At 41.1% G+C, this 26670-nt stretch overlaps 1 protein-coding gene across 7 annotated transcripts; it reads right to left on the bottom strand.

Moving 5' to 3' along the window:
- Positions 1 to 2115: 2115 nt before the first annotated feature.
- On the bottom strand, positions 2116 to 23068 carry hpxb (hemopexin b). 7 transcript variants are annotated; one of them, XM_029449774.1, is made up of 13 exons: positions 22780 to 23060; positions 13620 to 13754; positions 12607 to 12738; positions 7167 to 7285; positions 6545 to 6570; positions 6353 to 6436; positions 6075 to 6232; positions 5824 to 5977; positions 4899 to 5111; positions 4700 to 4789; positions 3794 to 3924; positions 3471 to 3618; positions 2116 to 3360 (listed from the first exon to the last, which is right to left on the bottom strand). In XM_029449774.1, exons 2-13 carry the CDS (start codon positions 13710 to 13712, stop codon positions 3134 to 3136), a joined length of 1575 nt encoding a protein of 524 aa, XP_029305634.1. In that variant the 5' UTR covers positions 13713 to 13754; positions 22780 to 23060; the 3' UTR covers positions 2116 to 3133. The 7 variants fall into 7 exon arrangements, with proteins under 7 accessions (XP_029305634.1, XP_029305625.1, XP_029305644.1 ...); XM_029449765.1 differs by having other exon boundaries at positions 13620 to 13716; XM_029449784.1 differs by lacking the exon at positions 12607 to 12738 and having other exon boundaries at positions 13620 to 13716.
- Positions 23069 to 26670: the final 3602 nt, after the last annotated feature.

The following is a 26670-nucleotide window of genomic DNA, read 5'->3' as shown; positions in this document are numbered from 1 at the left end:
AAACAGAAGTTGTGTGGAGGGATTTTCATGGTGGCCCTACAAGCAGGGACACAGACTCCCACGTGTTAGAAATGAAGAACAACCCCTGCTATTACTCCCGTTGTAAAACGACTGTCTTTGAAGAGAAGTGCCTTGCGTCTGAACCTTTTGTTAAAGAACATGTTGATGTAAATGTTCATTTACCTCAGATGTTTACGGAACTGTTACTGAATAAACTTTTTGTACCATACCTGTTTTCTGTCATGGTTCGCCTTTTCCTTGTGGAGTCGCTCTTTCTTTCTTCTTTTGTCTGAATCAAGGCCCCGTGATTTAAAAATATTAACCCGAAGCTTTAGAAACTGTAATTATTGTGCTGTGCTCAAATACAAGATAGTGGCTAAACATGGTGATGTCTGACGTGTGTCGTCTCTACGTATTTTAAGCTTCTTTGCATTTCACGCCCGGATCTTATTTCAAACGCGCAGTTTCAAAAGTGGTTGGCGTGAATTAAAACACAACTAATTGTTTAGGGTTATGCAACAAAATTAGGTTTAGGAAAAGATCATGTTTTGGGATTAAAATAAGGATGTTTTTCACGTAAATGAAGTAGTCAGCGTAATCTGTCACATACGAATGCACGGTTGCAGTTTTAAACATGTGGTTCACGTTTTGAATTTAAACAAAACGACTTTATGTTTGGACAACAAAACTACTTGGTTATGTTTAAAAAAAAGATAATGTTTAAAATAACTAAATTTGTTGCGTAAATGAAGCTACGTACGTAGGTTGAGTAGTAACCGGTTGGCTTTTAGTTTCACGCGGGACACGAACACCAGCCTCCTGGCTCAAAGTCATGTGTTTGTTGAAGCCATCCTGCCCATCCTCCTCCTTATGTGTCTTTATACTACGTCACCTGTCTTCACACTTGCTCTGAGCGTTTATAATGAATTATTTTAGTGACCTTGTGCTGTTTCCTGTAGTGCCACTGTCCGGCCAAAATCTCTCCTACAAGAAGTATCAAAATCAAATACGCACATTGGAATTTAATTTATTTATCAGATTCATGATCCCGTGATGATGAATCCTTCACATTCTGGTAACTCTTATGTTTTATGTATACCTTCGACAAAATGTCAAAAAATTAAATTCAGTAAACATCATTTTATTAAATAAATAAAGCATGTTTAATATTTTAGCATTATCGAAGCTTCACTTACTAATATTACTTGATAGCTGGCAGCTCTGTGTGTACGTGTGTGTACGTGTGTGTGTGTGTGTGTGTGTGTGTGCAATGAAAACAGTCCGTACTGTCTGCTATGCATGTGTGCATCTGTGGTGGTGTTTCTACGTGCACATGAATGTGTGTGTGTGCGCGTGCGTGTGCGTGTGTGTGTGTCCTCATGGCCTCGCCCATTAAGCTGTGCTGAGGCCAGCACTTCCTTTATGCTAGCTGAAAGTCCCAGGGATTTTGTCTGAACAAAAACCTCTCCAGGGAGTGAAAAGGCCTTGAATGGCTGCTAATGCCTCCCGACCTCTGGACTCCTGCAGGCTGCTGCGTACGTGTCCATATGGTCCAATATGAGCATGGACAATAATGAAAATACTGTTTATTGTAATAATAACATAACCACCATTTTTAGACATCTTGGTCATAAAGGTTTTGACTTTTGGTGGAAATTAAAAGCTTGACTTGAAAGGTATTACATTTAAAATGATATTGAATATCTCAAATTTTCTTTTGACAGACTATAAAAACCCTGCTCACTGACTGACATGCAGATTAATGCCATTAAAAGCTAACAATAAAGCAATGTACCACATAAATACTATATCAGCCTCATTATAAAATGATGCATAATAATAATAAAATAAAAAGGGGGATGTTTGAGATATTTTCTTTTTCTTTTTTATTTATTGGGAGCAAATCTGTGTGGGATTCTGTTGTGGCTCAGCTGGACGAGTGTTTCACTCTCAGTCTACACGACTATGAAGCCTCTTGTGCTTTACGCAGCACTACTGCTGTTTACAAGGTCAACCTTGCTATCTAAAGTAAACATGTCTGTGTCAAGTTCGTTGTTCTGATCAAGCCTTTTATTCTGGCAAGAAATGAAGTTATAGCCGGCAGGAATTTCTCTAAATTGATGCCAACGATGTAGCTCTTCAGACTTGCCTGCAGACCTTTTACTGCACCTGCAACTCGTTGCTATTAATCATTAAAAACTCAACACAGGAGAGAAACAGGAACTCCCTTTTCATTTGCTCTGAGCTGCCGAACGTTATTCACCAATTTGCCAAGACAGAAGGACATAGTACAAATAAAACGCACAGAAAGACAGAAAAGCTGCAATATGCACACAAGTGGATGAAGCTTCAAGGAAACTCATTGCTTGCATGTGCAAATGATGTTGCATGAGCATTATTTCTAACTGTCAGTTTATAAGCTTTAGTAGCTTTGTAATACTGTCACGCTGTCCTCGTGGATCTGGGCTGTCCACAGAATGTCCTAATGTTCACACTATAGCAGAATTTAAAGTAACCAGAGGGGTATTTGGGTTGGCCAAAGAGGGCATGTGCACTTACAAAAGAAGCATTTAGACTACACAAGTGCCCTTTAGTTGTCAGATGTCAGGGGAAGTGGCCCATGAGGGCGCAGATATCAACAGGCATGTTTGCAACCTGGAAATATTTAGTGAAAAGTCCAGATCAGAATGTGCTTGTTAACATGTTCATACATAGTCTGTGTCTGCAGCTGAGTCAGTGAATCTCATCCGCTCATTATTTCTGGTGTAACATTCATTTGTACAGAAGGTCCTCTAGTGGCCAAACGCTGTCATTACTTAATGTGCTTCCTTTGGATTTTATTCCTCATAATTGATTTGTATCAGTATATCAAACCAATAATAAATGTTGACACAACAATCACTTAATCGACAGAATAATTTACAATCCGGCGTGTAGTTACATTTTATTCATCAAACAACTCTATCATACACGGGAGGAGGATTTTCTTCAAAAGCTCACATTTGAAGCTCTTTACTCTCCGTTAAAGTGGTTTTGATTCATACCGCCAGTCTGCTTGTATAGATGGATGTCACTTATTTTCTTTTATGTGGAGGAGGAGAATGAAGAGTTTGACTGTGAAATATAATGTCTCCTATTCCTGACATCCCATCATTGCATTGGTAACAGATTTAGGCCTCGGAGCGATTCTGCTCAGAGCCAGTGTCATTGCGCTCTCGTAGTGGTAATACTGCGAGCCCTTGAACATTTGAATTCCTTCTGCACTGCACAGAGCAGCATCAATGTCGGACAGGGACATGGGAAGTGCGTGGGTCACGACCCTGGGCGTGGCGGTTAGGTCAACATCAGAAATAATCTGTCCTGTTGGAAGAAATATGTGTGTAAAGATGTTTGATCACTTGTAAGCAAACATAAAGGTTATAATGTTTGAAATAATTCTAGAAATTCTAAAAAGCACTCAGTAACCTTACCTTGGATTACATGAACTGTGTGATCATCAGGACAAACAAAGGCAGCGTCCACCTTTCCTTCAATGCCGAGCTCCTCCTTCAGGGTTTTAGGGTAGCCTTCAATCAGGATGTATTGAGCAGCAGCTTTATAGATGTAAACCTGATCATCCTGCAGGTAAAACGGGAGGTATTTTAGTATTAACTTCAACACAGATAGATAGATAGATAGATAGATAGATAGATAGATAGATAGATAGATAGATAGATAGATAGATAGATTAGATAGATAGATAGATGGGTTGAGGTTTTTAAAAAACATTTTTACTGGTTACTTCAAGGTGTACCTTAATCAAGTAAATTTTGTCAGCGTAGGAAAACACAGCGTCCACCCCGCTGGTCACATTCTTCCACGCCCTGGTGATTTGGAAGGCGTGGAGGCCGTCACGATGGGTGTCCAGACGCATGTAGATGCGGCCTGAGCAGATTGAACTGAAGTCTTAGTAAAGGTTCACAACTCAGAATAATTTATCAAATGGAAAAAGAAAAATCCAAAAGGAATAGTTTGACATATTGGGAGATACGCTTTTTTTCCCACATTCGTGCCGAAAGCCAGATGAGAGGAATGTGTGTTAATGAAGCTAGAGCCAGCAGGTGTTTGTCTTAGCTTAGCATAAAGACTGGAAGCTGGGGGAAACGGCTAGCCTCGCCAAAGTTAATAATTCTAACAGTAAAGTTACCTTTAAAACCTACCAATGAACACGTCATATCTTGTGGTGGAGCTAGCAGCTCTATGAGACTATACTCACGCACCGCGGTGCTTTAAGCTAAATGCTCACCGCACTCACCCGCATGGACACTTCACATCTACCGCTCCGTGTACAATCCGAACATTACTAATGCTCACAATGACAACGCTAATATGTTGATATTTAACAGATACATTATTTAACATGGTGAGCGTCTTTGTTCAGCATGCTAGCTTAATTATATTAGCTAATTAGCACTAAATCCAAAGATCAGCTGAGGCTGAAAGTCAGATAGTTGTAACTAGTTGCATTTTCTAACTTTGGTAAAAACCCCGGCTATCCGTTTCTTCTTCCAGTATTTATGCTAAGCTAAGCTAACTGACTCCTGGTTCTAGTTTCATACTTCATACATCTAACTCTCAGCAAGAAAACAAATACTGTATTTCCCAAAATGTTGAACTATTCCAGACTACTCATTATGTTTTGTGTGTTTTTTTACTTTACCTGCGAATAAATAACTTTTGCCTGCATCATCAGTGGTGATGGCATCTATTTTGACATTGCTGCAGTTCAGGACATATTTACCTCCATGACCTGCAGTCAAATACAGAAGATTGTACGTTTACCCAACATAGGTCTGTTTCTATTTCTTGTACAAAATATTTAGAAACAAATTCAACTGTGCCTTTCTGGATGAACTCACCAAAGTTGGGGCACTTCATGAAATATCTGCGGGCGTCCTTGGGGTAGGCATTGCTCACCTCTCCGGATATAGGGTTGAACTTGGTGAAGTTGTGTCCATGGAAACAGTAGTACTGCTCCATCCAGCGTAAAGCAGAGGTGCAGACAGGCAGGTGGGACCACGTCTTGATCTTCACTGTCTTTGTTGTAATATCATAAATATACATATCATGTCCTGTGGGGAATATTATTAGTTTTAGTTACCAATTATCTCAATGTGCTCATTTTGTTACAGTGGCCTAATTATATCATAGTTCGTTTGACATGACTAATAACTTATTCAGTTCAATTTGACTTAGAGTTATAAAACACACGTTGTTTGTTAATTACTCCCAAAACGACCTGCTGTATATGTCTGTTGCAGAGTACCAGCGATAGATGCATATTTTTAAACGGTTGCTGTTTTAAACACATGGTTATTGTTGTGAATTGAAACAAAACTACTTGGTTATATTTAGCAAAAGATTGTTGTTTGGGGTAAAATTAGAAAGTTTGTTACGTAACTTAGGTTACGTATGTAAGTTAAGAACATTAAGAACATTGAAAAAATGTTGCAAACGTTACAAACTTAAGTTAAGTACGTTACGTAAGTTAACTTCCGTACATAAGTTAAAATAACTCAACGTGGACTTTTGGTTTCACATGGGTCTCCTGGGCGAAGGTTCTGTCCCTCTTTATACTACAGTACGTCACATAAGCTGCTCGCAAAGACGACCTATACGACCGTTTTTTGGGACCGTATTTCCTCCACTGAGGAGCAGCATTCTCTTTATGATACTGAGATAAGCAATTTATTCCATTATGTCTTTATTTTATTTTTAAATGTTTAGTTTGATTACAGTCTTGATTTAGTGAGATTAATATTTCTACAGTGAATGCCAACATACCCTTGAAGAACAGAACTGAGTCGGCCATGCACTCTCCTTTGGGACACTCCACAGCAGCATCCAGATGAGCGGGTACTCCTGGGAAGTCCTCCTGGATCTCTTTTGGATACCCGTCCTCCAGAGTGTGGTTAAAATAGCTGAACACCTTGTCATCCTGGAGATTACATCACAAAATGTATAGGTACAGATATTGATCTGGATCTTTAGCAGAATCACTTCACAAGTCAAAGTGTCATGTATCATCATCATACCAGGAAGAAATAGATGTGATCGTGGTCGTCTGGGTTCTCTACATTGTGCATGCGGAAGGCAGCATCAACATGGCCGATGTGATGGATGTCATCAAGCTCCTTGAAGGACTCATTGGAGAGCTGAGCTGGACCATGGAAACCCTTCCACAAGTGGCTACCTAAAGGGTTTTTCAGTGCAATAATACATATGCAGTTTTTTGAAAAAATATATAAAAGGAAACTTAAATTATCTCATGAGAAAATTAAGTCCATCATTCTTTATAAGAAATGTTCCACACCTCTGAAGAAGAAAGTGTTTCCGTTCTCGTCAGGAGTGATGGCATCAAACTCAATCCCTTCACATCGGTCTGGGAGAACAGCATCTAAACATGGAGAAAATAACTCTTATTACCTTTAGTGCAACAGAATTAATGATTCAGAAAATGTGTATGTGAGACTGAATAGTTTTAATATGTTTATTAAAAACCCACCGTCTACTGCTACGTCTTGTGGGTTCCTGTGGATGATAAAAATAGATCTTTATTTTTCCACCACATTAAATCCTTGAGTCATAATGATAGGGGACACAATCAGTCAATCAGTGACACACCACCAAGGTAATACGATGACTTTGCACTCTTTTATTTGTTCAATTGATCCAACCGGTGAACTTTGTGAACGAGCAAACAGAGTTATGAAATGAAGGATAGTGATTTTCTGGAAAAATACAGAAAGGTAGGAACTATCAAAATCAGTTACAGAGGGTGGACAAAATAATGGAAACACTTTACAGTGAATCCTCAAAAGTTGATTCAACATCTCTCTGAAGCAGGAATCATTTAAAATGTATTGGTTTGCATTATATTATGAGATATTATTTTTCTAACCCACGTATTTTTAGATAAATGCTCAACCATCGGTGATTTAAGTCAGCTAAGTAAACTATCACACACAGAGCTATTTCTTCTCAAGGGTTGGAAAAACTGGGAAAAACACAAATGATGTCAACGGTGAAGGATCTTGAAATGAGAATTAGAACTAGCACATCCTGACCTGAATGATTTATTTTGAGTGTTAATTCATGTCAAGATAGAAGAGTTAATTAATACTCACGCAGGTGCTCCATTAGTGAGGGCGAGCGCTAAGCACAGAACCAGAGTTTTGATAAACAGCTCCATGATGTGCAGTCCTGATGAAGTCTTCTGATGCAGGAGCTGAACCTGGACTTTATACTGAAACATGTGTGTGGGTAGACAAGTTAGGCAACTGTGTTTGTGGGGGGTGGTTGTGTGTGTGTTTACATATACGCAATGTCGAAATTTTAGTTGTTGCAAAATGAGGCCTCATTTGATGATATCCATTGATATCCATTACAAAATCAGCAAGCTCCTCTTGTTCTCTTTTTTGTGTAATGACGGACTTTTCTGGAAACATTTTTGGGAAAACATGGTCACCAGAGAAATACCCAAAATCTAATAAGGTTAGGTGTGGTTGTGCAATAGCCCCACTAACAACATAATCATACACAGTTAGGTTTGAACCAAAGTTTAATTATTTTGTCAGAAATATTGACAGGACAAAAATCCTTATGCTCCTTATTAAGGCAACTAAACTGTTTGATATGCTGATTACACTGATAGGTTACACTAAGTTCTCAAATGTGTCTTGATTATTGATAATAAAATGTTTTGCAATATAGGTATAATTCACAACAAGTCATTGAATATCATCCAGGCACACAGCATTATGGTCTACTCTGCTTTACTGTAGATTATTAATCAATTATAAACCCATTAGAAACACTCAAGGATAAATTAAAAGTACTTTCACTACTATGTAAATAATATGAACTAATCTGTTACAATGTTCTTGCATCTACTGATTATCAAATTACCATCACCAATTGACATCTCATCAAACACTTTACAAATTAAAGTAGGTAGGAGGTAGAGGCTGTCAATAACTCAAAGACACACATGATAAATTCCCAAGGATATTATATATGTACGTATATGTATTGCTTGTTATTACAGATTTAGCCTTCCCATCCTATCACATCAATTAGTCTTAACTCTATCCATATTTGTTTCTATCTCTGTGTTTGTCATCTTCTGCAGTTCACTTGTAGTGGTAGATCTTGATGCAATGATTCATGCTGTCTGACACAACCATATGGCCATCAGGAAGCAGCCCCAGGCCCCTTGGGCTACTCAGGCTTTCATTCACCAGAGGCCAACCAACACCTTTGGATGGGTAGAAAAGAACACGGTGGTGCTGCTTTCCCCAGTCTGCCACCAGGACATCCCCATCGTTGTCAATACAGAGACCCCAAGGGCAGGTCAGAACAGGCCCCAATCCAGAGCACACCCCTAGGATTCGGATAGTGTTCCAGCCAGGCTCCAGAACCCGGATACATGGGACACGTCCAGTCTCATTTCCTCGTTCAGATACTGCCATGAGCCCAGTTGTGAGACAGGCTGCCACTAGGTAGGGTCTGTGAAACCCGGTCACCACCGTGCGCTCCAATCTGGCCCCGGTTTTGGGATCCAGTTTAAGGGAAGTAAGAATGCCACGCTTGAGGTCAGCAACCAAGAACTCATCTTGACGAGTAACAGTCACCCCTCTGGGAGCATCAAGCTCTTCATTAGTGGAACCAATCAATGTGCCTCCAAACGTTTGCAGGAGGCGTCCATGACGGCTGAACACCAACACAGCTCGTTCAGCAGCACAGGTCAGGGCAATCAGGCCCTTCGAGTTCACAGCCACGTCAAAGTAGTTGCATATGCGGGAAGACCTTTCTGATCCTGAAGGAGACACTTGCTGTACAACATTTTTCTGGAGATCAGTCACCTGAATGCGGGCGTTTCCACAATCGACCACAAATAGTTGCCCTTTGACAGTTGCATGGACGCCGCTTGGTAGGTTGAAGTCAGTGCGACCTGATCCTTGTTTTCCAAACTGTTTGACTAAATAAGCTGAGTCGAGCGCAGTTGAACCCCCCTCTTCCTCCAGTTCCCCCAAAGCTGGCACAACTCTCTCTTTCTTATCCTTGTTGTATTGTTGTGATTCCTTGCCTAGGTGTAATTTGTCTCCTTCAATGGCTGACATGGAAAGAGATCTGCTCACCCGGTTTAAACTTGAACCCTGTTTAACAGGAGTCTGAGATCTTGATTGTCGTTCTTCAAAACTCATGGTATTCCTGTCAGATTCTGTGATATTTCTTTCACCTTGTTCAAGAGTTGAAGGTTGAGAGGCAAGGCACATTCTGTTGACCTTCCGGATTCCTCCACGCTCACGTTTGTCACCGTGAATCAAAGGTCGAAGTTTACCTGAGAGGTCAGTGGTAGACATTGAGCGACAGTGCTCTTGCTTGAGGGATCCCCTTAGTGGAGTATTCACAGTATAGGTATAACAGGAATCCTCACTGTCCACTGGGGATGGAGGGCTTCCACTATCCATTGAAGATTGATTTGAGGTTTTCTTCTTGGGTAGGGTGTGTTGAGAAAGTGGATGATCTACAAGACTGTACCTTGAGAGTGAACCTTTGCGCCTAGTCTTTGGAGATATAGCCACATAACTGCTTTTTGCATCAGTTTCTTCAGGAGGGCAGGATGGTTCTTCGCACGAGACCAAGACAAGGGCCTTTTGCTTCCTCTTACCCTTCAATGTGAAACACCTTTTGGATCCATTTTGTCTGCCATCAGATTCATCCCCTTCAGATTCTCCTTGACTGGAGACCGGTGGGATAGCAAGGAAAAGGTCTTGCCCCTGTGTGTCTGAACACACAGACTCTACTTCCTCATCTTGGGATGACTCAGATGCACCACGACGTCTTGATATGGGGGACTTTAAGGTGGGTGATTTGAGATCGTCCTCATTCTCTGTAGAGCTTGACAGACGTAGTTTCCTGACAACACGCGTGATTCCACTGTTTGCCTTATTGCTCTCATCTGGACTGTTCCTTTGCCCAGCTCTGTTTGGCTGTTGTTCCTTTCGAATTTCAACAGGGGTAATGTTTGAAAATGCTGTATCCCCTGAGTGCAAGGCACACTTTTGTCCTTGGATGCCACAGACACTAATTGGGTAGGTCATACCTTGCTCTCGAACATCAACTTCCCCTAAACTTAAGGTCTTGGACTCAGGGCTTGGTAAGAAACTGACCCTTTTCATTGTTAGAGAGATCTCCCAAGGTTGGGTGACCTCTGCCACTCCTCTTTGGAGCTGATTTTTGTTGGATCCACCAGCGGTACTGCCCCATCTTTGTATCTGTTCCTTCAGTTGTCCAATTTTCCTAAGTTGCTGGTCAACAAGTGACTGCACAACTCGTACTGCTGCAGCATTCTCCCTCTTCACCTGACTAAGGTGCCGCTGGGCTTCTCTGTGGTCCTTCTCAACCTTTTCAAGAAGACGACGCTCCTCTCTGTGAGCTTCAATCGCAGCATTGTCCAACTCACGGTTCACCTCCTCCACTTCGGCCTGCTGTCGCTCCCTGAGGCTCTGCAGTTCTTGTTCTCCTTGCTCCAGGTTGGAAAGGGCCTGAGTCACCCAGGGAGGTGGTGAAGTAAGAGATATTGGCTTAAATATGAACTCCTGTGGGGTGACGGATAGGGGATGTGGGGAGTTCACGTCTCTCTGCTGTGGAGTACTGTGTGTCAGCAGGGCTGAGAACCCAAGGAGGGCTCTTCTCTCTGAATGAGACCGCAATAACATTGTGAATGGTAGATTTGAACAGTCACTTGTCAAATGGGTTTCACTTTTCACTACTTTTTAAGTATGTTCCTGTAAAGACAAAGAGAAAATGTAAAAGAAAAATTTGTTATCATCAAAACCCTGTTACCATGAAATTAAAAACAGTCAAAAATATGCGTATTGCAACAAATACTGTTGCTGGTGTTTTTAAAAAAAACAACAACAACAAAAAAGTTTCAAATCACAACAAGAGACACGCGACTACGTCTAAGTAATTTATCCTGAAATGTTTCGCAAATGTACTGTTCAGTCCTAAATCCAAATTTATCTGACCTACCTGATGACTCTATGTACATTTCTCTAGCTGTTTTTAAAACTGGGACACATGTTCCCTTTCGTTGCAACTTTATCTACCCAACACAATATTCAGTTTCTCACAACACTCTAAAGTGCTCTCAGGTAACCACTGTCCTGTTTCCCTGAGGTCAGTGTTGTGTTCAGACTCCGACACAGCCGCTGATCACTACAACAATACATGTCCTAAATTGGATGTTAATCAACAGTTTGTTGAAGCACATCTAATGTACTTCTCTCTATTGAGCAAAGATTTGCCTCAAATTACCAGAGTCATATCTTCAGCTACATTTGATTTATAGCTATTTCCGACATTATTTGATAGTTGTATGGTCATTGCATGCCAAGGTGAGGCAGACGGGCTTATGAGTCTGTATTTGCCAGGCCACTTCTCTTAATGTCACTCATCATGAAACCTCAACAGTCTCTAATAGTTGCTTCCGAATGCAGCACAGACCCTCATTGTCACTTGTGGTGGAAACAGCAGTGCTTATCTGCTGAAGGGGTTGAAACTGAACTCTGTCTTTCACCACCAACACAGACTATATGAGACACTGCCAGGAGAGGGGTCAAACCTTCTTCTTCTTTTTAGTTCTTTATGACCATGCAAAACGGATCATATTCTGAGTTGATTGTGGGTACCAGCGTGTATATGTTAACAGTGTAGACCTAGTTAGAGAGCCTTTCCCCCCCCTGGAGCAAAACTACAAGGCTTTTACAAGGATGAAAGGGTGTGGTGTCAGTTTACCTCTGCATGTTCACAATAAAGTCCCCAAGGAAACATGTGACCTTAGAGTGTCAATGGATAAAATCGGTTTCCCATGTTTTAAACACAATGTTTAAGATGTTATCTGTGGGGGACATTTGTTGGATGCTGTGCAGGGTGGTGAAAAAGAACTTAAAGGAGAAATTAGGTGCAGGAAAACCAAATCTTGAGTACAATAATGTCAAAACTACCCTTGATGCACACACAGGTTCACAGGTAAAGACTCATCAATCTGTTTGTTGGAATGAGGGAAAATGTAGGTTATGTGTCAGAAACAAATCGCTGTCACTCTCCTGGAGTGAGGCCACTGGGTCTTCTCATGTTACCCACTTTAATGTTGAATGAGAGGCACTGGTTGCTAAGTTACCAAACGGCCTCTGTTGAGGTGCTGAGACTATAGAATAAATGATACCATTCATAATTGAGAGGATTATGCAGGATGTGCTGGAGCATTCCAGCGTATCAAAACTAAACAATGGAGCCATTCAGCGCAGGTTATGGAGCATAAAGCTCACAGGTAAAGGCCTCTTTGACATTTAACTGAAGCGTACTTCAGTCGGTTAAAACAAAGAAATCTGTCGGCAGCAAACTGCCCCAAAGACTTATTTTATTTTGAAATTCCATTATGAATACAGAAGCATTTTCAGGAGTTTAATTCAGATTTTAAACTGCAAAATGTATGTATAAAATATAAGATATACAAACAAAGCATTAAAAAGACAAACAAACATAAAGAAGTCTTACCTGAACTCCAGGTGTGTGCTTCTTCCTCCGCTGCTCTCTCTGTCCTGCAGCCTCCAGTTCTTCCTGCCTCCACCTCTCTCTGTCAATCCCCCATCTCACCTCGCTCCCCTCCCTCTTTCTGTTCATTGCATTCTGCACAGGATTATTTGTCAGTTTGGGTATTACTCAACTGACCACTTGCTCATATTGACTGAATATATAAACGTAAACAAACTTCAAAAGTAGCAGAAAAGATGAATAGTGTAGATTTTCTGGTTGTCTAGTACAACCATGAAAATGTTTGTTGAGCGACAGCTGGTTTATTATTTTATATTCTGTCGTAAAAGATGATTTAATTTGAAATATTGAGATATTTCTGATGTGGACTTTAGCATTTAAACGAGGATCTAAAAGTAGGCTGAGGTTGTTCATTTTGGGGCTTCATAAAAAAATAATTTTCATCCAAAAATGAAAAAAGTGGAACTGGATAAAAATCATACTTTCAAAGACTTTATTGTTAATATGTTTTGATATCCTGACACATATTACTTCCTTATAAGTATTTGTGCCAAGGTATATTCTGTTTGTTGTCTGAAGCCACATAAGTAATGCTTAAAAATGAACATAATTTATACACTTGTGAAGCAGAATTCTTTTTGACACATGGTAGTTTAACTAATTAACGAAATTCACGTTTCACCAGTAAACCACTAGATGTCAGCAAATACAAAGCTTAAAAAAGGAGCAACCTGTACAGTCAGTGCATTGTGTTCTATCAAATCTAATGAGCTTTAATGAAACATTTCAATGTAAATTGATGAGATAAATTACTTCTTAAATGTAAGTAATGTCATATAAAGCTACTTAATCTAGTTATTGTCACATCGCATAGCAAGCTGCAGATGGCTGACTCTCCCGTACTGTAGGTGCTGTTCTCTCAGCTGTAGTTCAGGAGTCTCTCTGCAGTCTGTTGCATGTCTGCACAGGACAATCAACACAGTTGTGGTCCCAATTAAAGAATTACACATATTTACCTTCATATGTTGGTTTGTGTAATTTCTCTCATTTAAAATCTGTGCAGGGTGGAAGCTTTGGAAAGTAAAGTTTCTCGATGCATCTTCTGTCATCAGGCTGCTCACGGCATCACATCCCCGAAAACAAGACAAGATCTAAGTTTTAGAACCAAGTGTTGCGTAAAAATTATGCTTTTACAAAGAAACACTGAGCGTACTTTTTAGATGGCAACGAAAAATGACCTAAACTGGTTGTTAAGGTTCATATGAACACATGTAAAGGCAACTGATCAAGTGCTATAAGCCTTTAAGTAGTGCAAAAGATTTCCTCTTCTTAAAGGATCCAACATCTTCTCACCAATTATCCACACACACACACACACACACACACACACACACACACACACACACACACACACACACACACTGAGCGCTGCCCCCTGGACACAGATGGGTCCTGAGCCATCACTGTTGCTGGATGTCACATGAGGTCCTAAAGGCTGCCTGGCTGGTGTTGTGACTGATTATTTCTATCTTCCGCTTTGTCAGGAGAGTCGGAAAATTATATCGGCCTAAGGTAGCGCTCCGTTATTGATATCTCTGTTAAAAGTCTCCAATCCAGCTGCTCGCCTCCCCTGCAACATCATTGCAATTAAATTCCAGCCTGTGTGTGTGGCAGAGAGTAATGGGCCCAATAGTTACTGTAACAAAACAATAATGTGATTTAGCATGGCAGCATAACAACCATATATATAAATATCAGTGGGATATATGACAGGGAAGTTAATGGGTTATTATTACCACTCCCAAACAAATGGCTGCATCACAGCTACGCAGGTACTGAGCCGACTTGTTGCAAACAAACAATTAAAAAAGAAGCTTTCGCAGATGGAATTAGAAAGGCGGTCAAGAAAGTCATATTGCACTCTTCTCTCCCACTTTGCATACAGCAGGCAATATTAGGTGATGAATATGGTAATGGTCCTCATTCTATTGGGACTATCTCCTTTCAGAGGGGAAGATCTGGTTCTGCTGTTAGATTCGATTAATTCCTCTTCATGCCACTCCTCATTTTTGTGTCCCACCCCCACCCCTCCGCTCCCCCTCCCTCTCTAACACTTTCAGGCCTATGATATTAGACGAACAATCGCAGAAACAAAACGAGCTGGAACAACCAAGATGGGAACAGATGGCACGTAATTGCCTGGTGGAGGAAGCCAGGGAGTCAATTTTTACCCGTCCTGGGGGAGTTGCAGTTGCAAGAAGGAAAGAAAAAAAGTGCAGGTGCATTTGTTTTGATCAGATATGGCCTAAAGGAAGCATCTGAGAAATATTCATCACACACACATTAGGAACAAAACGTGTTGTGGGTGAGGCCTGGGATGCAATGGTGAGCTTTCACCAGGACAGGGACGTAGATTTGTGGCTCAGTCAAAAGCAGCAGATGCGTCACAAATTAATATCACACTGAAGTGTTGCAAAAACTGTAAAACTTTCAGATGGTAGCAGCCTGTCCTAACATTTGCCAACCTAATTTTAGGGTTTTGTGATAAAGTGTCACTATGAATAATATGAGTACACATTGGAATAACTGATATAATAATTAACTGTTTGGTATCTACAAAGTAGTTTTTTCATTTATTTTTTACAGTATATATTTCCAAAATGTCCTATTTTACAGTCTTCCAACAAATAATATTTTGAAATACATACAAATCAGACACTGTAAAAACATTTCCCGAAATGATTCAAATGAAACATATTGCATATAACATGCTGTACACCTCTTAACCTACAGAGATATGTGTTCAAAATGTAACTACTAATGCACATCTTCTACTTTTTTTGGAATTGCCCAATGTTAGAAACATTTTGTAAGAACATAATTAAAATAACTTCTGATATTATAGAAACCAACATTCTATATAATTATGATGTATAACAAAAGTCTTGTAGGAACTAGACTTAAAGTTTACTAACAGTCTAGTTTAAGTACAGCGGTGTTTTGAGCCAAAATCCATACAAAAAACAAGTGTTGTCGTCACCATAACATGTTAATTATGCCTCATTTCCACGGGATGGTTCGTCTTAACACGACTCGACTCACTTTTGGTTTTCCTCTATTTCATTTTCCACTGTGGACTGTCCCCCTCAGTGTAGGTGGGATTCTCAGCTGTCGCAGCATAAAACTGACAAACGTCTGCACTTCATCAGTTGCCATTTTTTTAAATAAATGGGTTGAGTGAATAAAATTATTTCAACGCTACTGACGGTATTTTGGCTATTTAAAAATGGTGGGTTTGTGCAGGATGTCCCGGGAGGGGATTCTGTCAATCTCAATCAGGTACCATCCACAAATGTTGCTAATGGAAAACCAAGAAAGAGCGAGTCGAGTATCATGCAGTAGAAATGCAGCATTAGTGAGTTTAGAGGTGTTGGCTAATTGTGTTACCTTACAGAGCTAACCTAGCCTGTTTCCAGTGTTATGCTAAGCTAAGCTAATGGTTTCCTGGCTGGAGCAGACATGAGGGGTATCTTCTAATCGAAAGTGAAGAAGCAGAGTAAACTATATTCCAGTTGATAAACAGACCAGACATTTATATGTTTTATTTCTTTTTAAATTCTTTATTTCAGGTTAACTCTGGTAGTTTTCCATGAATTTATATACTACAGGGTTAACTCTGTCACGACTGACTACAAAGCTTGATGACACTATTTGTCTGCACCCACTTCATCCTTGGACATGAATCAGTCACAAACTGAACTGAGATGAATTTCTTTTTCTCGGTCCTCTAAGCTCTGACCACATCTGTTCAATTACCAGCATGGAAAGTGCATTACCATTGGCTTTGTTGTTGGAGATGCTTGATTTTCTTAGTAAAAACCAGATGAATTTATAATGTTGTGATCCCCTCTGTTGTGAATCTCTTCAGCGGACCGAGGCCCGGGATCAGAATAAGCATTTTGATGAGCTATAGGCCGTCTCCTCTTTTTACAATCCCAAACTTGCACTGCCTGCCCAATATCAAACTAATAAATTACAGCCCCCGTCTCCCACATAACTCACTGATAAATAAAAAAAAGGTCTGCCATAGTGTGCAGCTGTGACCCAGGGTTACCTAGCAACAGGTCATGCCCAGACGTGATGCACAAGGTAGAGATACACCTCTAAGGAGCGGGAGAGGAGGGAGGGATGGGGATGGAGGGGATGGAGGAGCGGGGGGGAGGGAGGGAGGGAATGGGTCTCATCCTCACTCTCTATGACCCTTGACAGATAGAAAACGCACTCAGAGGAAACGGCATTTGATTGACAGGGATATTTGAGGAACCTGAGACTCCTTGCTTTCTCCATTACTGTTTTTCAGGCTGGACTCTGAGCTGCTTTATGCCTGAAACAGATTTGTGTAGTTTTATGAAACTATTGACGGACAAATCCTGTAATAACAAACCTTTGCATTCAGCGACGGAATATGAAAAGACACTTGGACTTAATTAGAATCCATATTTGAGATGTGGCATAAAGAAAACAATCAGATTTAATTCCCCCTGAAGAGTATCTTTCTCCATCTCCTGTATACATGCATTAACACACACAGCAAATTTGCCACACTGAAGTACACAATCAGCTTTCCAACCTCGGCGCCCAGAGAGTTGTCTGATGAAAACCCTAACTGACAGGCCTAAAAAGATTGAGCAATAGCACAAGAGACGCACATCCACAGCGGTGTACAATGTCTTTGCCAGAACAGTGCGGCATGGAAATGAGAGTGTTCAGTCCATGCACCCCCCCTTCCTCCGCCCTTCCTCTGTTGCCTGTGCGACAAACCCTCAAGGGGACTCTGCAGCTGTGTGGGGTTAGCACATGGTCGAGTTAGGGGCCACACACACAAACACACACACACAAACACACATACATACACACTGACAAACACAGCCTTTAGTAAATATGGAATATTTATGCTGCGTAAACTGTAATAAGTTGTGCTTTAATGAGGATATTTTCTTTGTGCTATTTGCAAAAGGCTGAATCTCAGATACTGTTGAAACAGAATACAGCTGCCATTTTGAGTTTCCAAATGTTAAAAGCTGCTAATTAATATATTTCTTTAATGTTTTATATTTACAGTGTTATCATCCAGTCTAATACTGCATCAGGACCGCCTGTGCATCGCCACTATTATGCATGTGCATGTGCTGTCTGCCTTTGTAGAAGAAGATGAACCAGACAAGTTTGTCTGTGTTACAATCTTACAAGACAAGAAGGGCTTTCTGTGAAGACATCATTCCTTCAACCCTGAAACTTACGTTCCCATACAACTAAACTGCATTATCATATTTGTTCTGGGAATACGGTCGCAGTTTTAAACGCGTGGTTAACGTTGTGAATAAAAACAAATGAAGGCAACAAAGCTACATTGTTAGTTTGAGTAAAAGATCGTGTTTGTGTTCAAATAAGTCTACGCTGTCTTTTGGTTTCACACGGGACACAAACAGCGGCCTCCTGAGTGAAAGTCCCGTGTTTGCTTAAAACTTATTTGTGATAAGTCAGAAACAAATGTACTCCGGTGAAGATATATTTCCGTTGAAACGTCATTTACAATGCAGATTCCTTTTATGGGAACTTAGTTTTAAGATGTTAATAACTTCAGCTTCAGTTTCTCAGGCAGGCATTGCAGAGCGTTGGGGCCTTGATGGCAGAGGCGCTGGTCAAACCTTAGTTTTACAGTAATGTAGTAAAAGATCGCCACGCTCAACCTTGTTTAGTTTAGGTGCATTTAAACCAACCAAAATATGCTGCTGAACACTTTCAGCTAAATCTTGAAGATGCAGACAGACATACAGACAAGGCACCTGTGGGAAAAATAGCATGGAGCCAAAGGATTTAAAGGTCATCAATAAATTCTTCAAATCAATCCTAAAACAGACTGGGAGCCTGCGTTAAAAAGGCTGAAATAGGTGTGATGCGGTCATGCCATTTAGTTTGGATTAGAAGAACGGCAGCTGGGTCTTGTACGGTCTGTAAATGGTGTAACGTATTTCAGCCACGCTAGCAGCATGGGGGCAATGTCTGCCGGGTGGTCGATCCATCATTCAAATCCCTCTCAGGATTAATCGTAACAACTTTGATGATCCCTTAACTTTTCATCTGGCGCTGTCATCAGGTTTAATTTGTCCAAAACGTTTGTTTATAACCAAATACCTGCAAAACTGACCCTCAGCCTCAGCACTTTGATTTTAGAAATAATTAGCAAATGTTAGCTTGCTTACATGCTAAACTAACATGCTAAATATCTGACTAACATCCGCATATTACCAGCATGTTGGCATACTGTTGTTAGCATTTAGCTACATTTCAGCCTCGCAGAGCCGCTAGCATGGCTGAAGACTGTAAGTCTGGTTTGATTATGAGTGATGAATCTCTTACTGATAAGACGCCATTGCTAAACTCCAACTCCATTCTCCCATCTCAAGTCATTAATCGGACTGTAACCAAAAAAAGTAAATCTTAGCCCGGAATACATCCGCTAGCATCACCGGAAACCCAGAAGTATTGGCTCTTGCCCCCAGCGGTTTATCGTCGTCAGACCAAAAGCCCTTCGTCTCCTAGATTGCATCTACTGTGATGGTTAATGTACTGTAGCCATGAGGAATCTGTGTCACTTATTGGATAAGAATGAATAACAGGAAATGAAAAAGGAATAGAATGACCTCGGATATCTCCATTTGTGCTGAATGTGTGCAGGAAGAAAATTGGCCTGAGGAAGATGAGCAACCTCAGTAACAAGTTCCCCTCAGAAGCTCAGCGTACACTAGTTGAGATAGTGGGCGACATGATGGGGGATGTGCACCCTCTCATGCAGTTAATGGACAGCATACACGCTGAGGTAATTCACAGCTAGCAAACATGACGTATGCCATCAGAGGCTGGTGTGAGTAAAATGGGCATCCATCACAGATGCTAACAACTCTGATTAAAAATACATAATCTGCAAGCGGCCCCCTGATACCTCTGTCAAGCCATTTTGGGTCTAATTGCAATTGGTCTCCGTTATGATCAAAGGCAAGTCACACCTGCTCGCCTTTAGCTTTCGTTTCACTGATTACACTTTCAAATTTCATCAACGTCAAGTTGATAGATATGAAATTATGTGGTAAACCTGTTTACTCGTGGTCAACACCATCACAATCCCAAGTCCCGTCTTTCTCCTGGACTTGTACGCCCTCGCTCTGCCTCACACCTTGTTCTTCTGCTTTGAAATCAAATTGAATGTTTCATAGTGCATTGAAAAGGACAGTAGGCACAGGGTTTGAAGAAAGAGCAGCCGTGAAAGACACAACGGAGCTCACAGACCTGATACAAACACAATATAGAACAGAAATGAGAGCAAAACTTCCTTTTCCCTCTGCATCTTCACCTTACCCACCACCTGTATCTCTCGGGGTGTGAGAGACTGACAAAGCATCAGAAGGAAGAGGACCAAGCCTTCACTCACAAGGCTTTGCACCAAGCGCTAACCCAATTTACACCTCTCCCTTTCCTGCAAACCCCACCCAGGATCCCCTGGTGACAGCTCCATGCTAACCGCCACCTCCCTGCTGGCATGACCGTGTGTGTGTGTGTGAGAAAGAGGGTGTGTGTGTGTGTGTGTGTGTGTGTGTGTGTGTGTGTGTGTGTGTGTGTGTGCAGGAGAGAGTGGAAGAGGGAGTGTGGTATCCTTGTGGGAATCAGTTCTAGACCTTCAGACTTTGGACATGTTTTGAAAGGAGATGTCATTTAATTTGTTCCCTCCATTGCTCTTCAAGGGACATGCGTAGAATAAGAGTTTAATGTTTAAATTAAACAGGAGTGAGGGTTAAAGTTAATATGAGGTGTGGGTTATTAAGGAAACATTTAAAGGACAGTTATGGAGGTTGTCATAGTTTCTGCTAGTTCCTAGTTTCGTTATTTCACCCGTTGCTTGTTTGCCTTCCACTCATCTCTATAAACAGATATCTGCAGATGAATGCAGAATACAGAGCCAACGGGACAAGACTTTGGTATCGGAAGCATTCTGGTTTCTGTTTGTAGTCCGAGTAGTATTGAGCAATTACATTTCAGCGGGCATGCAGGTGAACAGTCAGTGTGGAGCGCATAAGAGGGACGCATTGCCCGAAAGGAAATCTCGGAACCCATCGGCTTTCGGCTGACAACGATTTAGCTTTATATTAGCTGTAGACGTCGTCTCTCAACTCTAACTCCATTCTCGCGTCTCTTGTTGCAAATCGGACTGTAAACTGTGAGTGCACGGAAAAGAACTCTTTGGCCCGGATATCCGCTGGCTGCACCAGAACCCCAGAGATGTTGCCTCTTGCCCCCAGAGGCTCCTCGTCATCAGACCAATAGCCGATGGGTTCCAAGATTAGCCTTCCACCAACGTTTCCTGACATTTCATACCTTAACATTCCCTCACCTTCCAGCAGTCGCCTTCACCTCTTCCCCCCAATCCCCAGTCACCTAATCCTCACCTGCCTACACTGCTGCCCCTCATTCCCTTAATTAGCTCCCTAATTTATACACCTGCCACTTTCCCTCTGTTTCTTGTCATATTGTCTTTGAGCTTTTACCTTAGCCTGCCATCCTCTTCTCTTCCTGCCTGTTAAGAACACGTGCCTTCTGGTAGCCCTTTTTGTCTGGTTCACATGTAAACCTCCCGGCAACAAGCTTTGTCCTGTCCTTCAGTGCTCTTGTCCCTTACCTTTTTAACAGATTCTTTCTTTACACAGTTGCTGTCATTGGTTGTTTCACAGTCTAGTATCAATCACATGAATATTCAGCGGGAATAAAGTGCGCATTGTTCAATTCTGCACCTAATGATTTGCATCCAGTGCCAAAGTTAAGTGCCAACACAGGAAGTAGTGTAGCTGTTGATCCAAATACACTTTTCACTGAGTTCATTGTTGCTGACTCACAATAATACACATTGGTACGGGAGCTGCATCTCATGTGTGGTAAAATAATAACCTCCAAATGACATTTCTTTTTTACTTTATGTATGCCGGATGTGAGGTGTGATTGGTTACTGTGTCGATTTTTCCCCACTTTTTCGCAGTGACAGTTTATTTATTTAAACAATATGCTTAGTTGTTATTTGCAGACATTGCAAGAAAGTGAGAATTTTAAAAACAAAATTTGACAAAATTCTGGGTTTTTCAGATTTGTCCTAAATCAACGTTCTTGTCTGGTAATAGATTTTTTATTTTATTTTTTATTTACACTGTTACGTATATACAACCACAACAACAAACATGAACATAAACATGTTTTCCCATTTCTTTGATTCTTGTTTTTTTCCTTCTCAAAATGACCTAACTTTGCTCACGACCATGCTGTCTGTCAGTCACAACCCAGTTAAGCAAATAGAAAAACCATAGAGGGACACAGCTGCAAGCTAATGCACAAAAATTAAAGCTCGATTTTACCGTTACAGCCTTAAAACACCTCATCATATTTAGACTGTGCTTACACGATCTTATGAGATCTGGCATATAATGTAGAGGGAGAAAACAAATGTTCAAAAGAAGTATGCATATGTACAGTTGGGATGATGCTCCACCACAAGTTATGTCACTGCAGAGGCTGGACCACAGAGACTCTCAGCTGCCTCAAAAATAATCTGCACACTCACACTAAACCCAGTCCCTTCTGAGCTTAACCCCAAATTTAAGTGATGAGTAAAGGGGCTAAGGAAATGATAAAAAAAAACCCACAACAACTCACTGACAGGGTTTGAAATGATGTACCTACTGTACGCAGGCCTGTTTAAACATCTTTACAGGATTAGAGTGGAGTTAAACTGCTTTGCGGGCGCAGTTAATTGAAGCGGATGAGGTTTTTAATAAAGCGTGCAGTGTTAGCAGCTGACAAATGGCTCAGCTGACACACAGGGGAAATTGCATTTAATGGCATCAGGTATGTGCTTTGCTGGAGCTTATCACATTACACTGGTGGATGCACATACACACATACACACACACACACACACACACACACACACACACACACACACACACACACACACACACACACACACACATACATGCATAAACGTACACACACTGCTTTTTCTTTTCATTTGTGGGTGTGTGTATTTGTGCGGATTGGCCCACATAAACACACGCGCACACATTAGTTTACGCTTACCTGAGCCAGTCAAGGTGTTTTCCCTCATGGATTCCAATTATGGTTCAGCAGGATGCACATAGGTTGGTAGGTAGGTTGGTAGGTAGAAGGAAAGCCAACTCACTGCACCTATTACTGTGACAGAAGTTTTCAGGTCAGCTTGGGTGGAGAAGCTCTCAATGATTTAGTTAAAGCATCAACCCTAATTACCATAACCCAAACCACTTTTCTTTTGGTCATTCAACCTACAGAACAAAGATGAGCACCTAAACACAGACTAAGCTATGTAATTACTGCCGCCAGGGCTCTGTCAATCAAAACAATAACAAGAGACGGACTTTGATGACGTCGTAAAGTAGTGTGGGATCATGGGAGTTGTTGTCTTCATTGTTAAACAAACCCCATTGGCCATGAAAATCTATCTGACATGACTCAGGCAGAAATGAATTTCATAGACGGAGAAATATATTAAAGTTGTATTTACATTACGTTTAGCAGGGACGTGCGGTCAGGGGAGTCATCATGAAAAGTAAAAAAACGAATAACAATAAAATAAATATAAATGTATATTTGTCCACTGGTCTGTGCTATAACTGCATTTTCTATATGATTCCAATCATTTTGATCATTTGTATTGTCAAAATCGCTGAATTTGCGTATTCTCTGTTCAGATACAGGAGAGATGCGACCTGAGGCAGCGACGAGCTGAGCCTCCCCTCGGATTGCGCAATCCCTCGCAAACTAGGCATGCATTTGGCGCGTGCCTGTTGCTATCTCTCGGTATATCGCCAATATAATGTTTACAGACACTTTTATTATGCGTCCTGACTTTCCATAGTCCAGTTAATGTATGTAATGTGTGTAACATATTTAGTCTTGCTGATGTGACATAAAACCACAGTGAGAAGACACCAGGTGAGGCAGACAGTTCTCTGCCGCACTGAAGAGGGCGCACGTGAGCCCACAGGTTCGTGTTGCTGCTGTTCTTCTACCAGAGACGGTAAGCGCCAACAAGCTACTGCTAGCTAACAGTCAGGTGCTACTGCTAGCTAACATCAGAGTCAGGTGCACTGTAGCACCAACAAGCTACTGCTAGCTAACATCAGAGTCAGGTGCACTGTAGCACCAACAAGCTACTGCTAGCTAACATCAGAGTCAGGTGCACTGTAGCACCAACAAGCTACTGCTAGCTAACGTCAGAGTCACGTGCACTGTAGCACCAACAAGCTACTGCTAGCTAACGTCAGAGTCACGTGCACTGTAGCACCAACAAGCTACTGCTAGCTAACGTCAGAGTCACATGCACTGTAGCACCGTTTAGTTTAGTTTGTTTCTCCGACTGATGGCCAAAAATGGAAGATTTTAAAGTAAAGGTAAGACCACTATTTTATTGAAAATGGGATCTGACTAAGAAAAAACAATCCAATATTTAAATTAAAAACTACATTTTGACCTTAAATAAAATATAATGTTGTTAATAGTGCCGTCTGTATTCAAATGAATCAAAGCATCAGACTAAAATCGCTATGGAGGGTGCAGAGCAAATACCTCTGAGCCGCTATAAATGTAACGTTCTTCTTTGACGTTAGGAACGTTTATTTACGTTATGTCATTTCATTCTCATAAAATAGCCCCATGTCATGTAAACGTAACATTAACTTGCTAACTTGTGTTGGAGTCGACTACCCATACAGCTACTGCACTGCAAATTCAACAGTTGTGTAGCCCTGCGCTGTTATCCGTATTCAAAACAATTATATTGAAAATAACTTTATGAGCAAGTTGAACACTGTTGAAAAAGGTTATAAAAGCATTAGCTTGGTGGCTGGCACTTGTTAGAGTAGAACATCGTAGTAAACTGGATCGATGTAATGGATTCTGCATGCTGATATTTCGACAATGCAGTCACAAAACTTTACAGATGTGTAATTGAGATCAAATTAAAGGCAGAGTGGTGCGGTAAAGATGGGTGTGGTCCGAAACATGTGGAAAATCACAACAGTTATCCTTCAAATATCAAACCTGCTCAAATATCGAAGGCGTAAACAAATGATCAGAAAAACCCTTAATGGGAATGGTGTTTACCTCTTTAAAAAAACTCATTCTGTGCCCAGAATTTGTGCAACTAGAATTTGATGGAACGGTGCAGCCATAGAAAACAGTGTTGGGTGTAAATATTTCACTTTGTGTAAACATCATAAAGCTTCAGAATATATACTGTGCTGTCAGACAGTGACATTATTTCAACAACCTTGAAGCTACTTAAGGGAAAACAAAAGGAGAGGGCTGCATCTTTGAAGGAACTAAATCACCATTATAAGTTACGTTAGTATTAAAGTTATCTTCCATGCCTGACCAGCCTCTGGACGTACACACAGGACACAAGGAAAGCCGATCAGGTGCTTTCCATCTTTAAAAAAATAACTAAGATGCTGTGTATCCATTTCTTCCTGATAATGTTGTGTCTGGATTCTCTGGATGCAATAAAGGCAAGAAACTGTCAGAAAGGACAACATGAATTATTTCAAGTGATATGTCGGGAGACCGCTGCATAGATGCCCTTTAGGAGTTGTCACTTTGATATCTCACCCAGTAGTGCGCACACACACACACACACACACACACACACACACACCCACAGATGCATGCACAACACACACACAGCGTCCAGTCAGAAATTCCTCATATAAGAGGACAATTAGAGTGTCTCATTTTCCTCTAATATCAATCACACAGCTCATGAATAAAGACAATTAGGTCTTCATGATTCCATACAATTGCATCTGCCCTTTGAGCTCCCCCTCCGATTTGGGAGCGATGCCTCTTGGGTATATGGCGCTCTCATCACCGCGACTCAGTGTGAGCCAGCGCAGTCAATAATAGGAGACAAAACAGAGGAGGCAAGGGCCCGGCTTCAGACTAGATCAGATCCTCCGGACGCGTGTCACTCTTCATTAGGGAGGCGGGGTAGCAGGGGATGCCCTTAAGGTGAGGATGGCCACAGAGTCGAGGGAGGCAAGGAGGGAGGTAAGGGAGGGGCGGAGTGGCAGCTGTGGACAATGACAGAATCTGTGTCCAAGGGCCCCTCAGGCCAAACACCAGCTCTCCTCCACCCTCCTCTGATCTCTCGCCTCTAGACCCAGCGAGGAGGGAGGGAATAGATACAGAAATAGACCAGTCACACTCAGTGGACATTCTATCCAGACTTGCTGTACTCAAGTCTCCGGCTGACATTGATGTAACACATCACATCAATGTGTCTAATGTCATATTCATAGAAATGTGATTGGTTTACCTCAGGCATGGGTGGCTCCCCTTACAGCACAGCAGCTTGGATAATGTCAGGTATTAATCTTTCATAGCCTCCGTTAAATTAAGCACTTTGATTCACTTATTATTAATTTATACTGATTGCTGCAATGTTGCCATACATGCAGGCGAAGGCAGTTACTAAAGGATATCCCTCCCTGGGATTGCCATTTGGGAAGACCATGATCTTTTCACAAGTAAATGTAAAAAGAGTGTAAATGTTTTCACTGATCTTCAGCAGGGTTGGTGATTTTTCACTGATTCACTTATAGAGCTCATGATCTTCTATCGACTTTTAGTCAAATGAAATATGTGTTGTCATGCTGTCTAAAACTAAGGATTATATTCATGGTTGTTGGTGTATAAAAAATCCTTTGCTTGATAAATTATCCAAACTATTGCAGATTATTTTCAGTTAATCGACTAACAGTATTCAAGCCTAAATCAATGCTTTTTAATTTAAAGTTATAATCTTTAAATCTCTTTGGCAGCTGAAACAAACACAACATTGACAACATTTATTGTTTCCAGTCAATTGGGTGAACTTGTTGCTTAATTACACATCCAGGAGTTACAGGCAAACATTCTCCTTCGTCCCACGTT

The sequence above is a fragment of the Cottoperca gobio genome, chromosome 2, assembly GCF_900634415.1.
Source record: "Cottoperca gobio chromosome 2, fCotGob3.1, whole genome shotgun sequence".
Taxonomy (NCBI): Eukaryota; Metazoa; Chordata; class Actinopteri; order Perciformes; family Bovichtidae; genus Cottoperca; species Cottoperca gobio.
Note: the sequence above shows the minus strand (reverse complement) of the source record. Positions and strands in the feature narration are given on the sequence as shown.

Bases quoted from the DNA above. Each gene is read 5' to 3' on its own strand.
- hpxb (XM_029449749.1), bottom strand. From the start codon at position 10,763: ATGTTATTGCGGTCTCATTCAGAGAGAAGAGCCCTCCTTGGGTTCTCA.